The sequence below is a fragment of the Phalacrocorax aristotelis genome, chromosome 14 (assembly GCF_949628215.1).
Source record: "Phalacrocorax aristotelis chromosome 14, bGulAri2.1, whole genome shotgun sequence".
Lineage (NCBI taxonomy): Eukaryota > Metazoa > Chordata > Aves > Suliformes > Phalacrocoracidae > Phalacrocorax > Phalacrocorax aristotelis.
In genome coordinates this window covers 5,610,889-5,626,332 of record NC_134289.1, presented here as the reverse complement: position 1 = coordinate 5,626,332, position 15,444 = coordinate 5,610,889, and the positions used below count along the sequence as shown (strand labels likewise).

Here is a 15,444-nt window from a genome sequence, read left to right as displayed (position 1 = left end):
ATCAAAGCATCCATAATGCTTTAAAGGATATAACAGATTAGATACAATACCAAGATGATATATCAGTCCTCAATTCTTATCACTTATTTGAACACAGAGATATACTACTATATCAGACATCAGTAAATGCAACAAAAATATGAAATATCTACGAAATTGGTAAGACACTGACAACTAAAAGAGAAAAGGAGTATCTAATGGCGACTAGGTTAAATATCCCCATCCTATACATCAGGCAAGATAATTTGGCAATAAGCATCCAGTAACATCAAGAATAAATGTGTATATAGTTCTCTTGCTGCTTAAACAAAACTAGTCTAAACAGCCTTTTCAATCTGAAGTGTAGGGCTTTAACTTCTTGAGTATTCTACAGTTTAAACTTCAGCCAGGAAAAAAAAGGGAAAACAGAATAGGAAAGTTTTATGCTAAAATTTTTCTGCACAAAGACTTTCAATTAAAAAAAAAAATAAAAAAAAAAGGATGTAAATTAAATGGAATTTCTGTTATTTCAGTGCAGATTTATGTGTAAACAAGCTGCCAGTTCCTTACTTCGGACTACAAAGGCTGAACTATACTGGAGGTCCCAGTTCCCCCTTTAGTGGCAATCAGCATTAGATTTGTTCTGAACAAAGCATTTTTGGATCCTTTTTCAGACATCTGGTAAAAACTCTTTGCATACACTATTAACTGGTACATGAGAAAAGCACTTTACCCAAAAAACCAGAGGGACAATATATTATAATGTAACAATATCAGACTTCTTTTATATTTGGCATGTCTACAAAAATATAATGGTAATAGCAGTACTGCATCTTTTCTAAGTAGGTCACCATAAATACTTGGAAATATATTACATTTGTCAAATCTGAAAATTAGGATTGCTGGTGGTAACAATCTCACTTTGCCAATTATGCATCTTGGTACAACCACCTGCCTTAAATTTATAGCAAACACTTCCACAAGTAAATAAAAGAACCAAAACTAAAGATTTCATCATAGAATACAGACCAGTTGATTTACAGACCCTGTAATGCCCTACAGATATAATGTTTATATGATTAACAATCATGCTAGTGTACAATATCATAATACAGGCAATGGAGCAGTCGGCCTGCTTAGGTGATGGAGGAGTCCATTTATTTGACTGGAAAGCAAAGCCAACTACTTTCAGGAAGTTAATAATGTCTTATATGTTAAAAACCACCTACTTGGTTGCCTGGTTTGTATTGACAACTACTCGTCATGAGTAAGTATCCTACAGGGTTTGAATATGTCCTCAAATTACTAAGGAAAAAAAATGGACATTATATGTGCCCTTGACCCACTTGGATAACCATTTCCCTTCCCTGCCAGCCACAGCCTCCACATAAGAATAAGGAGGGCCAGTCTTTGAGACAGTCAGGACATTAGGTAAGGAGGAGGACATAAAGAGCCTCTCTCTTTCTGCCCCAGTGATGACAGTGGCTATTCACTTGCTGTTTCAGCAACACACAATCCAAACGTCCGCTTCATGACCTGGCGTTGGAGTCCTTGAGTAACAGCGTTTTACATTATAAAGGTGGAACCATATGCTTGGGTTGGGGTTTTCCCCCCTAAAATGACAAGCAGAGATTGTGGTCTTCAAAAATGTAGAAATAAAAAGGATGACTTTTGCCTGAGACATGGAAAGCAGGTCCTGTCCAGTTTTATGGCACCTTAATGTTACAATACATACGAGAAACATTTGGGTGATTTGGATGAGACAGGGTTAATATTGGAGACATTATTTTGTTGTTGCACATTCTGTCTGAAACGGTGGTGCAATGCTGAGCAAGGGAAAAGATGGCTGGCAGGAGCAGTTTGAGTCTTTCAATTATAAGAAGCTACATCCTGGCTGGGGCATCGTGTTAAACGATTTGCTGGTTAAGCAACCACCTGTTCCATCAAGTTAGAGTAGGCCCTGATTGAAGAAAAACATTTAGAGAGGCAGCTGAGAAGTATTAATAATCCTCCAACACTGAAGAAAAAAAAATTAAAGGACATACAGTTCTACCCATCAAAGCAGAAAAGTCCACAAAATTCAGTAAAAAACACATTTGTTGCAGAGATTTTAGACATTAGAACAATCCACCAAACAGGCATATTCCTAATTACAAAATAAAATGAAGATAGATAAAAAGCTCTGCCAATCCTCATGTAACCATGTCCATATAATGGAGTTCCTGCAAGCGAGGTGCTGTGCCACAAAGGGATGCCCACTGAGAGAGCCACTAACAAGCAAAACTACATTGGAAATAATGCTGTGTTACCTCAGGTAAAGGAGAAAAGGAAATGAAAAAGCACCTATCTGAATAGCTACCCTGATGTTGCACAGAACTCAATATATTATGATCACGGCACAACAGGGAGATTAAAAACGACCCCTGGCCAAGGAGAACAACACTGGAGAGATATAGAAATAAATTATGCTATGCTTTTAAAAAAATAAAATAAACCCACAATACTTCTCAGGAAGACTGTTTCATTGATGGAGAGTTCTTCTCCAAAAGGGTGTTTTCAACAAGGAAATTAACAAAGATACATAGCTTGACCAATGGCGAAGATTCCCATACCTCTGAAAATCTAGCATTAAGGCCCTCAAATACTGCTGCTCCAACTGGGCAGGTAGACAAGCTTAGCTTTTTAAAACCTTCTTCGGACATGAGCATTTGTGCTGCTTTTCTGTGGAGATCCTGTCTGAGCAATATCATCATGTTTCTTATATTTTGGCTAAGTTGCAATTTCCTTACCTTCCTTTATTCATCTGAACAAGCTGCAAGAGTTAATAATTACCTTGCACTATCCATGAGATTTCTGTACAGCTCACACTGGCATTATTTCTAGGCTGTGAGCATCAGATCAATGTCATTCAGACCTTGGGGGCAGCAGAGCAGTATCAGTGAAAGTAGTACAGTAAATGCAGCAAGAATAACAATCTGGTTTCTCACATGCAGTAAAAATGCTATAGTCTAGAGACTCTGTTTGCTGCAGGGAAGCAAAGAGGTTACATAAAGCAGTAACGCATGTTGCTCAAACATCTCCAGGGGCAGAAAGGAATAGAAAGGACACATAGATTAAGGATAGAGACTAGAATGCTTTAAGGATGTTTTTTTTGTTTGTGTCTCCTCATTCTCTCTTAGTCAAACAACATGCATGAAAGCACCACGTACGAGGTGAAAAAAACAGGACAGAAAGAATCTCAGAAACTGAAAATCCCATTAGGCTGTAGATATTGTTCTTATGGCTTAAAACAGACCATGTCATGAAGAACAAATGAACATATCAACAATGTAATGCAAATCATCATCCAGCAATACAATAACTTCTCTGAATGGCAAATAATTTTTGCCCTTCTCATTTTTACCTTGTTAAAGCTTTTCTTTCTAAACAAAAAAGATAATGTGGGTCAATTTCTTCCACGTGCATAACTACTTTTCAGAAAATGAATTCACAGGAGCGTTTTGAAAGCTCTACTGCAATTTTTACATTTACTCCATAAACTGAATGACGGCATGTACTGAAAAAGCTGGGTATCTAGAACGCTGAGTGGCGTATCTTACAGATACAGCCTGAGTTTAAAATTAATTGGTCCTCCTTTCCTCGTCACACTCTTTCCAAGTTGCCGCCTTATCTCTGGAGTAGGCTGCAACAGAATTTTTCCATCCCTTCTCTCAGGAACATTCAGACAATGGTAACACTGAATACAGTGTTCTTTATCATTGTGCTTTCTTATTTCAAGCTACAAGTTATTATTTCTATATAATCCAATTTTAAGCTATCACTATTAAAAGAATTAAAAGACATTGTACATAAGTCTGCACTGTAGAACACAGAGCAATGGAGGAAGGAAGGAATCCAACCCTGACTGAGCTTGCTTATAAACAAAAGGCAACGGGCTGGCAGTGTTACTGACACACAGGGCTAATGTGACTACATTGTTTCTGGGATTTGAGTTAGCAGCTCTGTACCACAGTGTGCAATGTAGAAACTCCCTTAAGAGCACTGGACTGTAGGCTAATAGATTTACTTCCTTGAGCAGAGTATCTTTGCTCAGTATTTTCCAATATCCAGAAGTCTCATCAGTGCCTTTCACTGTACTGCCAAGGACACCATCTTCAGATATGACATGGCTTTGATACCTTGGGGAATGGTGAAAACACTGATAGACACAATGCAAGCTTGGTATTATTTTAACTGGCAGGAAAACTACCAAGGATTACCTTGTGTTGACAGTAAAGCAAGAGCATTTTCTCGGGCAATCACGGCAGCATAAATCAATCTCCACACCAGTCTGCTTTCAAGTAACTTCCTTCTCAAGGCAGCCTTCACTTACTACGGAAATTCATACATGTGAAATTAGTGCATTTGCCTTCAACAATCAATAATTTGGCTGTATCTTTCAAAAATCATGACTCAAATGATTATTTTACCACCTTTCTCTTCCAACAGAGTGCCAAACTAAGAGTTTCCATGAAGTCCTGAAATGGTCCTGGGAAAAAGGAATCTTTTCTGGGCAGCAGTTTGCCTTCCCCAGATCCATTTCCTATCAACACCAGATTCAGAGTGCAGATAAAGTCAAAGATTGTGGCTGCCCAGGCAGCTCTGTGGAAGGCAAATTACAAGTGAGGACCTTCTTTTGTGGCTGGGACAAAGCCACTGTGGAGGCACAAAGTTTTCCAATAGACCTCTAGGTGTCCAAAGCCAGCTGGCCTGATTTCAGAGCAGGTACCACTGGCTCGGTGCATAAAGAAATGAACTCTATGAACAGCACCGAAATCTACATGAGTTTCCTTGTAATCAAATCCTTTCCCTGAACTATACCACTATTTTTGAATCCTCATGTGATTTATAAAATGCGTCATTAACATTCACGAGGTTAGAGAAATTGTGTCTGTACAACTGTAAAATCCATTGGTAGAAAACAAACATGTGATCCATCCTAGTTAGCTTCAGTAGCTTCAAGGTCAAAAGTCTTTCATGAGGAATTTTCCAATATAGATTTGAAAGACTGGCAGATTTCTGTACTAGCCATCTGCATCTTCGGTTAGCTTAGCTGAATAGTTCTCTGTTCATCTATTTTTAATGTGCAAAGCATATGACCAAAAGGAACAAAATGATAAATAGCAAACTATTCTTTAAAAAGGCAGAAAACATCTCTGTGGGATGAAGTTATATAAAATATTTTTCATTTATTCTAAAATAACCCTAAAGAAATACTGCCCAAACATTTAAAAATTCGTTTTGTACATTTAATTAGATGTTACCTGTGAGATCTGATTGTGAAATTTGGTCAGATTCTCAGCCCATCTGGTGTGCACACTAAAGCATGCAAATCCAGATTTTGGAAAAGTTGTACTAGAAATTCATTATGCTTCGGTCATTCTAATGCAAATTCTTATAATGAAAGTTTTACACAAAGGTTTTCAAAGATGATGGACTTAAGCAGGGTGGGGGTGGGGGGGTTGTAAGAGGTAACATTAACCAAGACAATAAGACAATTCTCTGTGGAATCACACAGTGGTCTCTCAAAAGATACAGGCTCATCAAGCACCCATACTGGCCCTTCTTCAGGTCTATTCAGATTCTTTGGATGAAATGCAGTGCTGTCAGCACATAAAAACAGTGTTGTAAGCAAACATCTATCTTCTATTCCTGCAGTGTTCAGCACCACTTAATCCAGCTTCCAGATCCAAATACCACTTAGCACAGCTGATGGATTCCCTGGTGGTCAAATTAGGATGGTTCTGAGTCCACAAATAACACTGAACTGCAGCACCCCAGGAGCTAAGGAAGACGACTCGGGGTTGCTCTCTCTGGTTCAGGTGCATTAGCATCCACTTAAGTGCCATCTAAGGTCATACATCCTTCTGTCAATGAAGCCTTGAATCTGCTGCATGACTACTAAAATCAGACTCAAACATTACTTTGAACATGCAGCACTTTCACAGGGAATGGTCCAAATGCATGCCAGCATCCTCTAATTCGAAAGCAGTTTTTCAGAAGTGCACTGGTATTGCCCAGCGTATAGAACGACAAGAGCACTCCATGGTGACTAACCAAATGGAGGAAAATCCTGTTCTTCCTTGACTGACAAAACGCTGCTTGAGCTGTGAATCAAAGTCAAGCAAATGCAAGTAAGCTGATACTGTTCTGTTGTCAGCAGTCCCATGCAAGAGAACACTCCAAAAAAGTGACTCATGCTAATTGACCTTTTTGTTTATGGGTAATAAATACTAAAACAGAAATTTATGAGTACATAAAGCCATGTTATTCATAACATCTTTTGCCTTAAAACTCCTAATATTGTATATAATAAGTGGCATCAGAGTCCTTCATATGAGACAAGTCAAAGCCTGCACCTATTTTTTATCGCTATACTCCAAAAGAGAGAACCTGGAAATGCCTAAAGAAATTGAAAGGAAGAAAAAGGGGAGATCCATGCCACATACTGGTGCATAGCATATACCACAATGGTTTGCTGAAACAGCCAGATGATAAAGAAGAACTGACATAATGATTATCTATATCCTTTCATGACAATTTAATTAAGTCCTTTAATTAGTAACAGCCACTAAGCGTTGCATTACTACTATTAGTAACTTGATCTATTGTTGCTAGGTTGACTTTTGTGGCTGAATGTGATGTCTCAGATGAGATATGACAGTACTTGGTGAACACCATCATGATAATGCCATGATCTGTCCTCAGCAAAGGAGCCAATCCTTGGAATTATACTCAAGGTACTCAGAATTGGTCAAAAACACATGGATGCGTTTTCCTATCAGAAAATGCTAAGTGATGAAAGGCGTTTAAAAAAAGAAAGGAAAATCTATCCCCAATACTTCACTAAAAATGCTGGAACATTTGGATTAGATCAAAATGTTCTCATTATGATTTTAGTACACTGTTGCCATTTTTAAACTCTAACTTTTGAAAAATATTTTTTGATAATTTGTATTACTGCAACTTTAATTATTAATAGCGTGCAACAAAATCAGAACAAAATAATTGTAATTCAAAATGAAAATGCTTCAGTGCTGTGAAAAATTTCAGAAGTCCTAAATTATTTTTCATTCTAATTCACTGTGTATCCAACATCTCTCAGTTTTTTGAACTTCCATCTAAATGGAAATCCATATTCTATCATCAGGAGCTGCCTAGAGCTAGCGCAGGTAGAGCATGCAGGCTTTAGAATGTACATTTCTCAACATTTTGAAAAGCAGTCCTACCTTATTATCTCTAACAAGCACACACCCATTAATAGGGATGGCTCACATATCATCCTCATATTTCTCAAATACAGAAGGTAATTTCCTTTATTACCAGCACAATCTTCCCCTGCTATTGCTACCTCCTGCAGACAGTAAATACTGACAACTAAGCCAAGCAGCCTGATGGACATCTAGTATACCTGTATTTAATTTTTCCTTACACACAGCTAGGCGGGTTTACTATGCCTAGCTTTTGAGCCCTCTAAGTTTGTCTTGTTTCCCACCGAGTTTTCTCAGTTGTTCTAACAGCAAATGAGCTATCTGAACAGGCACATGTCTTCTCTTGTAAATTCTGTGGAAGGTTTGATATGCAATTACAGAAGTGGAATATATTATTTACATATTCCGTAATATTTTCATTGTTTCAAAAATATTCAGGCTCCATTCTTTTTCTCCAGGCCAGACCTATCAGAAGTGCAGGCAGTGCTGCTCATCACCCATTTTGTGTGTTCCTTTAAACTCGTGCTGGGCTCCTGCTATATATGTGGGCTTTTTTAATACAGATTTTAACACCTCAGGTTGCATGTTCTGAAGAGAACCATCCTCTGCCTACCTACAATACCAAAACCAGTACAAGCTGCTGCTTTTATCGCAGCAACATAACTCCATTTTGACCTAAAGAAAACATGCTAACCAAAACAGAATCACAGAATGTATTGATGTCTCTTTCCACAGTTAATATAAGAAAGTAAACATATTTGCATGACTGGGTACTAGAAAAGATCAAAGTGACTGGGTTTAACTGTCTGGCTCTAAATAAATATCCTAAACAATTTCCCTCACTACTGGGGGATTTCTTTAAAGGGGAAATACACTTTACCTGCACAAGTCTGAAAGGAATACCACTGGTATCAACAACCCAGATAGAGACTGAACGAGGCACTTTTTTATATTAGTCCTGTCCAAGTTCCTGTACCAGGAGGGCTATAGAGGAGTCAGCTGTACAGAGATCCCAGAGCAGCCTCCAAATGGCTTTTGGTAACTACCACACTGGGCTAAGCAGATGAGTCCCCTGGATATCCAGAACTCCAAATTCCAGCCCTAATTCTACGAACCATGCAAACCAGCATGAACAAAAAGGTCTACGACAACTTTTCCAGGATTTTTGTTTTGTTTTGTTTTAAAAACTACTTTACTCAGCTTTGGTCCCTTGCCTGCACACAACCGCCACAGTGTATTGCCTATGCTCCCTTGTTTACTGGGTTTTTCCTGAAAATCTGCCACAGTAACTAATTAGTGCAGCATTTAAGAGTTAAAAGGATGACGAACAGCCTGGCTATCAATAAACTGCCACTTGATGTTTTGAATGTTTGGCCTGGATTTTAAAAGAATTAATATTAAATAGGCCAAATAACACTCTCCTGTCCTGCAAAATTTGTTGTCCTACATTAAAGAATAATTTAATTATGGACAATATACAAACATCCAGCCTGAGTACCATGCAAATACCTTAGGAGCAGCACAACTGATACACACAAATATTTTAACGAGTGCAAATATTAATACTTCTTATCAACAGAAACAATCTAGCATATACTGCTTGGGAACGTAGTAGAGCTTTTTCTCTCTAGAATCATACAGTGATAAAATATAATGTGAAGGCCACAAACACACGCAGAGAGGCAAAGCAGTTTAAAAAAATATTTAACACAAATATTAAACAAGATATGTAGTGGCTGTTTTGCTCAAGGAAGGAAATGCTGTATCATTACTACTGTCAGATCAGAAAAGAGCAATTTTATATTTCTCAGGTAAACAGTGACCTTATTAAGAACCTTTCCTGAGAGCTGAAAGAACTGTATATCCCATGCTCCCCATCCATGAGATATATAAATTATATTAACCCCTGCTCTTGCTTTTCAAGCTGCATATAGTATTAGACTTTTGTTATAATATCATTCAACTTTTAACAAAGATCTTTAATTTACTCAAATAATTATGCAGAGCTTATTCACTAATGTAACTGGAAATACTTCACTCAGGTGAGTTTATGAAATTACAACATTTTGTAGAAATAAACAAAACACTGCTCATTGCATGGTAAATTCCAAGAACTGAGTCTGTTAAATCAGTATTTCATTTGAACATTAAATGTAAATTTCCCTATTTTTTCTTTTAGCTATGTTAATTTCTTTTTTTTTTAATAAGTTTCCAGTTAGAAATTTTACTTCAGCTTTAAATTCTTCTGTGTTTTGAGTTGTCTCTCCCAATATCCTTTAGCAAGTTTCTCTCTGGGTGACCATGTCAATTCTCCTAGCACTAACAAAGGAAGAGGACTTCAATCCAGGAGACCCTCTGCCAAAACTGCACTAGCATTTTGGCATCATTCAAAAGGGGTTTTTAAGATACATGAAAATGCCCTTGCTCAAACAATTAGAAAAGAGGAATACACTAGTTATTTAACTAAAGTGTAATGGTAACTATATGGAGAATTGCTATTTTACCATTTTGCCTATTTTAGTTATTCTTTGACAGATACATGATTATCCAATTCTTCCCACTCCTCACTTGTGCTCTTCGATCAACACAAACCCACCTCACAGTACAATGACTCCTACTCCCTAACTGTTGTTCTGTGGCTGTGTACACCCAAGCTAACCCCCCTCAGCCTGTCTGCCTCCACCCCCCATTCTGCAATGCCCTGGCATTGCCTGAGTTTCAGCACGACACTCACTGTAACGCAGAGCTGCAAATTACCACTGAGAGCACTAACTTGCCTCTAGCCAAGCCAGGAGTTCCCACCTCTTGCTTCTTCAGCAAAGCAAACTGTACTTCAGAGCAACAACAGGAACAAAAACTAGCTTTTATCAGCTTGGTGGGAAAAGGGAACAAGAGAGGAAAGATGAAAGAATATCTGGTATTCTGTGCAGCATGTACCAGGTTTTTCAATGAGAACCGATGCACTACACAATGCAAAATAGATTTTAAAAATAAAATACTTCCTACAATATATAAGCCATTTAAGCCTCAACAAATGATTGAATCCCAAGGGAATCTGTCTATGTCTTCCAACTAATTTAAAGACCTACATGCAAAACTCAGCACATGGGGCACATTTGGATTTCAGTCAGGTAGTTCAAGGGACTTTGGAACCATTAAAAAAAAAAGCAGCAAATGGATTACAGCAGTCTCAGTATAAGTTTTCCATCTCTGACAGGTATGTCTGGATTAGTCACTGAAATAATATTACTCATACCATAAGCTGATGCAAGCTATGAATGTAAGTTACATTTTTAAATTTTATTTATTAATTTGTTTGAGAACACTGTGCAGAAGAGGACACCACTCCATGGAAACTGATTGTTTAAAGTGTAAAAAGAGGATTTTATATTGCAACACACTTGAGAATGACATAAAACCCACACGCTTAACATTATCATTCTTCCTAAGTCGTTTCCTACATCCAAAGAGACATTATACGCCTTTTAAATGAATCCACACATGCCATATATATCTAGGTATGCTTTGGCCAACCTCAAGTATTGATCAGCATTGCCTCACAAAATAACGCAGCAGTACAAACAGGTACAAGAGAAGGGTAAGGTGAGGTTGAGGAGGGGGTAGGTATTGGGGTTTGTCTAACCTTTCTTACACCTTCCTAAGGCTCCTGGGATTTGAGATTTCATTACACAGGAACATTCCTCATGTCATAACATGTCACTGACCATCGAATGCCTCAATATTACTGAAAGTCAGCTGAGAGCTGCAATAGCAATCATACTCATCAGAACAATCCAACAGTAGACAGCCCACACCGGCTGAAGAACATCCTGACCAGTACAAGCTAAGATAATGAAATTAAGCGTGGCTGCATCTGCGTGAAGGGCTTTGCCAGCACGCTTGTGTTGCTGAGACTGTGTGATGACTTTTCAGTTACAAAAACACTGTGGACAGGATTCTGTCAGCTATAGGTATGACTGCAAACCTCCTCTCCAGAAACGTTAGAAGAGCGTCAGGTTTCTGTTGTTGGTTTTTGTGGTTTCTAAATTCGTTTCTAAATTGGTACCCCAGTTTAAACTCAAGCTATCAGTAACACAGAATTCAAACTAAATACATCAAGTTTGTCTTCAACTCAGTTTTCTACATACAGAATTTTGAGAGAAAAATCAAACTAGCAAGTAAATAAGGCTTTCTCCTTGGTCTCGGAGATGGCACAAGTTCTTTTCCCTTCAGATTTAGAAATCTTTTGGCCCTGGCACCTGTTGGCCCATATAACTCCAATTTATACAAACGCTAGATTAACTACACAGATGTTTTATTAGCTCATTTTGGTACAGGAGTCACAACTGCATGCAACAGTCTGCAGGATCAGACTACAGGCACTATGAAACCCACAATCACCATGCATTCAGCAGAGTAACTGTTTAAGTATCAAGGGCTAAAAGCTAATGCTCAAAATTTAAAACCACAGCAGATGGTTTCACTGTGAGTTTGTCTCAGCACCACCAGGCTTTCCTGTCTACTTTCCGGGAGTCAAGAAAGCATATTTTGGGATATGACACTTAAGGAAAGAGAGCATTAGGGCACCTTAATGAAAAGTAGCCAGAGATACAGTAGAATAGAAAGAAAAGCAAAAGCGAATAGATTAATAGACTAATGGCAGCCAACAACAATATAATTGGAAGATGGAGAGGTTACACAAATTATTACTATGGTTAATAATAAGGATGCTTCCTCTTAAAGACAGAAATAGAGGGAAAACAATACAACAAGAGAAGTAAGAATGAGCTTAACACTTGGGAGCTAACAGAGAGAAAGGGCAAAGTGGAAAAAGGAAGACATCTGTATTGTCAGTATTATCAAGTTTCCTGATATCTCCTAAAGCCCCTACTACTGCTTTAAGAACTTCAGCTTTCACTGAAGTTAGAACCTAGTCTTCATAGTTAGATACAAAAGCTATACAATATTCCCCAACTACTCACACACCAAAAAGTAAACAAGAAGCTAAGGATTATATCAACAAAAATAACTCCTTTTCTTAAGGTAGGCTCATGACTTCTTCGGAGTCTGACTCGTGGTTCTGAATACTCAGAGTAGGTAATACTTCAACTTCTGGTTTATTCAGCGTTATTTGTTTTGCTGCCATTTTATTTCTCTGTAAACAAGCCTGATGAAAAGTAATGAGATTGCCTGTTATAGCACTTAGGGGATATTGAAATTGCTTGTTACATTAAAATAATTAGAGAAGGATAAAGAAATAGGATCATATTAATCACACTCTGCACAAGCCTATCCAATATATGAGAATCTAACCTTTGAGGAATACAGTCCTCATAAAACCTACTTATAGCCCTACGACGGGCCAGAAAGTTCAACTATCAACCAAAACAATGACGTTTAAGGAAAATCTGTAAAAACAACCGAGTCTGTGCCATAACTGATTAGATACTGCATATACAGCCACTCTTCAGCATGTTTTGCTCATTAAGAATACCACCACAGAACATAGTACACAGACCTTACCCTCCACAGAGCTGTAGTAAAGAAAAAGCCTTCCCTTCAGGTTCTGCAAGACATCGTGCATGACCAGGCCCTAGGGCATTTAACTAAACAAGGTACTCTAATGTTTAGCTTGGACAACTTTTTCTTAAATTCACTGCAACACATTGTGTCTTCAACTCTATGATGCAATAGTTTGGGGTTTGGGGTTATTTTTGGTTGGTTTGTTTGTTTGGGGTTTTTTATTTAAGGGAGCTAGACCTCCCCTAAATATGAAACAAATCTCTAATATAAATAAAACTCATCTCATTGGTTCCCTTCATTCATCTCCCTTTCCTTCTACATATACCAATGAAGTCTAGTTTCCTTTTTAGTATTCTGAAACTTTCAGAGGAGAAGGGAAAGAGCTGCACTGACCTCTTTTAGGGCTTGTGCACAAGGCTTACAAGTGCATGCATACAACATATGCACATCTACCTACTTCTGTGTGGCTTACATTCTCTTTGAGGTGTCTCTACATTATTTACTTTTCAAAGATGTATTTTTTCATGTGCTTTTTATTCATGCAAATTCTTCATATTTTAAGATTATCTATTGATTGCTAAATAATGAATTATAACTAAGATACAACATGATAGTCAAGTTCTCCAAGCTGCAACACACTTTAGTAAGACAAAAATAGCTAGCTTTTTCTATATGTAACAAACGCTTGCTAGCTAATACTTTGAATCCATCATTTATCCAATATCTAAAGTAAGCTTTATCTGTGTTGATCTCCTTTTAATCTCAAAGTTCAAAGCTGTATTTTTTAAATGATACTTCAGTAATTACACCTTCAGAGCCTATCAATAAACACCAAGTTTACTATACAAATAAAAAAAAAGAAAAGAGAAACCTAAAAAGGATAGTTCTCAAGAGATACGGATCTAATTGTAAAATCATTTTTAGAAATACATTAGGGCAATATACACTTCATTATTAAATATTATAAAGCACATTTCAAACAATGCATCAACTGAAAGGATAAATTTTTATTCATAATCAGTCTCATACCTACTTCCCTAATTCAATTTACTACATCAGAACTTGGAGTGTTACTTAAATAACACCACCACACCAAACCCCAAAAAAACCACAAACAACTCACAACTAACAAAAAAGTCCCAAACCAAATGAAGTTAACCCCCACAAACAAATTAAGAAACCTCAAAAAGGCAGGGCAGATATTTACCTTTTCGGGCAGAACAGTATTTATAACTTGTTGATGCTTTAACATTAATAACTAACTTGAATGTCTAACTAAAATGAAATGAAATCCATACTCCTTTCAAAGACAAGCAAGCAATTAAAGCTAATCAAGTCACAAGTTGTTCTCATCCCACAAATGTCACATTCTTTGCAGGAAGAAAAGATGTTAAGCAAATGTCATCCTGTTCAAATTTTGAGAAAACAATCAACATGCAAGACAATATCCAGCAACTAGGAAACCACAGCTCACTATTTCTTAATCTGAACCCCAATGAACTGTGTCAGAATGAAAAGCAAACCTTTTTAGTTCTGCTTCCTCCTCTTCTTTATCTTCTAACTAAAAAGAAAGGGGTGATACTCTGCAGCAGCTGTTAGCAGCTGTTCACTTTGGTATTTCAAAAACTGGTAAAGGCCATTGTCAAAACCGGTATATTCAACTTGCTGAAAAACTTTTGCCAATTCCCTCTACTTTAAAATTAAGATGCCTAATCTACACGGACACAAAAAAAAATTGCATGGTTTACTCATGGTACTCAACAGTGGTTGAACGCTCTCTGTACCCTCTCCCACCCCTCAGAAAAAATCAGCTTACTGTGTACATGTCTAACATTCAACACAAAGGTTCAAAAGTACCAGCCTTTGCTTTTGAAGGTGATTTTTACTTCTTAACACCACCTTCCTCTCCCAGGGAATATGCAGCAATATCACAAATTACTTAAAATTCATGTTAAACATCCAACAGATAAGAATACTATTACTGATGGACTCTAATTCTAACCATGCACTTACTAAAGCGTTTTCTTTTTTGGTATCAATAGAAACACAGGGCATTCAGCCACTAGAACAAGTAAAGTCTAAAAGCAGCTTTGAAATAACATGTTTCTTATATTGCCATGGAGACAACTGGCCCTCACATTCAGTGTGACTGAACAGATGGTTTAAAAAGCTTAAAATACAGATATGATGCAGACCTCTCACCTGTCCTTTCCTTCCTCACTTGTTGCCTTTCTCTGGTAAGAAGGTACAGTTACGGCACATGTTTAGTCTAACACGCAAGTGAAGATTGGGCACAAAACACATGCATAGTAATACATGCTTGCTTTCAGTTGCATTTATTTCTCACAATGTGGGACCCCAATTTAGGTAACCAGAGATAAACACACTGGAATACAAAAATTACCAAATCCAATCAGAGCACATGAAACATATCACTACTGTAATTACTGCCCAGATTTACTGAAGAGAAGGAAAATCGTAGCAGAACAAAGTGTTCTTGAGCAACAGAAAAGAAATTTTCAAGTTGAAATAATGTACATCTGCACAGATGTGCTCTTTGAATAGAAAACAAGATTCTCCCTCACCAAAAGTGCATTAACTTAACATTTGTGTGAAGAAAAATTTTGCAATTTGATGAAAGCTATTGTCACTGCTTACAATTATGGTAGGTTTTAATTACAGCCTGAACTGA

The 15,444-nt window shown here is 37.4% G+C and overlaps 2 protein-coding genes across 11 annotated transcripts in view; one reads left to right on the top strand and one right to left on the bottom strand.

The window, feature by feature from the left end:
* Window positions 1-15,444, bottom strand: part of CTNNA3 (catenin alpha 3) — a 562,887-nt gene that overhangs the window by 357,133 nt on the left and 190,310 nt on the right. The window contains exon 1 of one of the 9 annotated variants that reach the window (XM_075109800.1): window positions 13,960-14,043. The exons of the other annotated variants lie outside the window; for them this stretch is intronic. Within the exon in view, the coding sequence (XP_074965901.1) occupies window positions 13,960-14,004 (45 nt within the window). The 5' untranslated portion in view covers window positions 14,005-14,043. Of the gene's footprint in view, window positions 1-13,959; window positions 14,044-15,444 lie in introns of those variants that run through there. 9 annotated transcript variants of the gene reach the window in all.
* The window catches only part of LRRTM3 (leucine rich repeat transmembrane neuronal 3), an 89,477-nt gene that overhangs the window by 64,281 nt on the left and 9,752 nt on the right, over window positions 1-15,444 (top strand). The gene's annotated exons all lie outside the window — the stretch shown is intronic.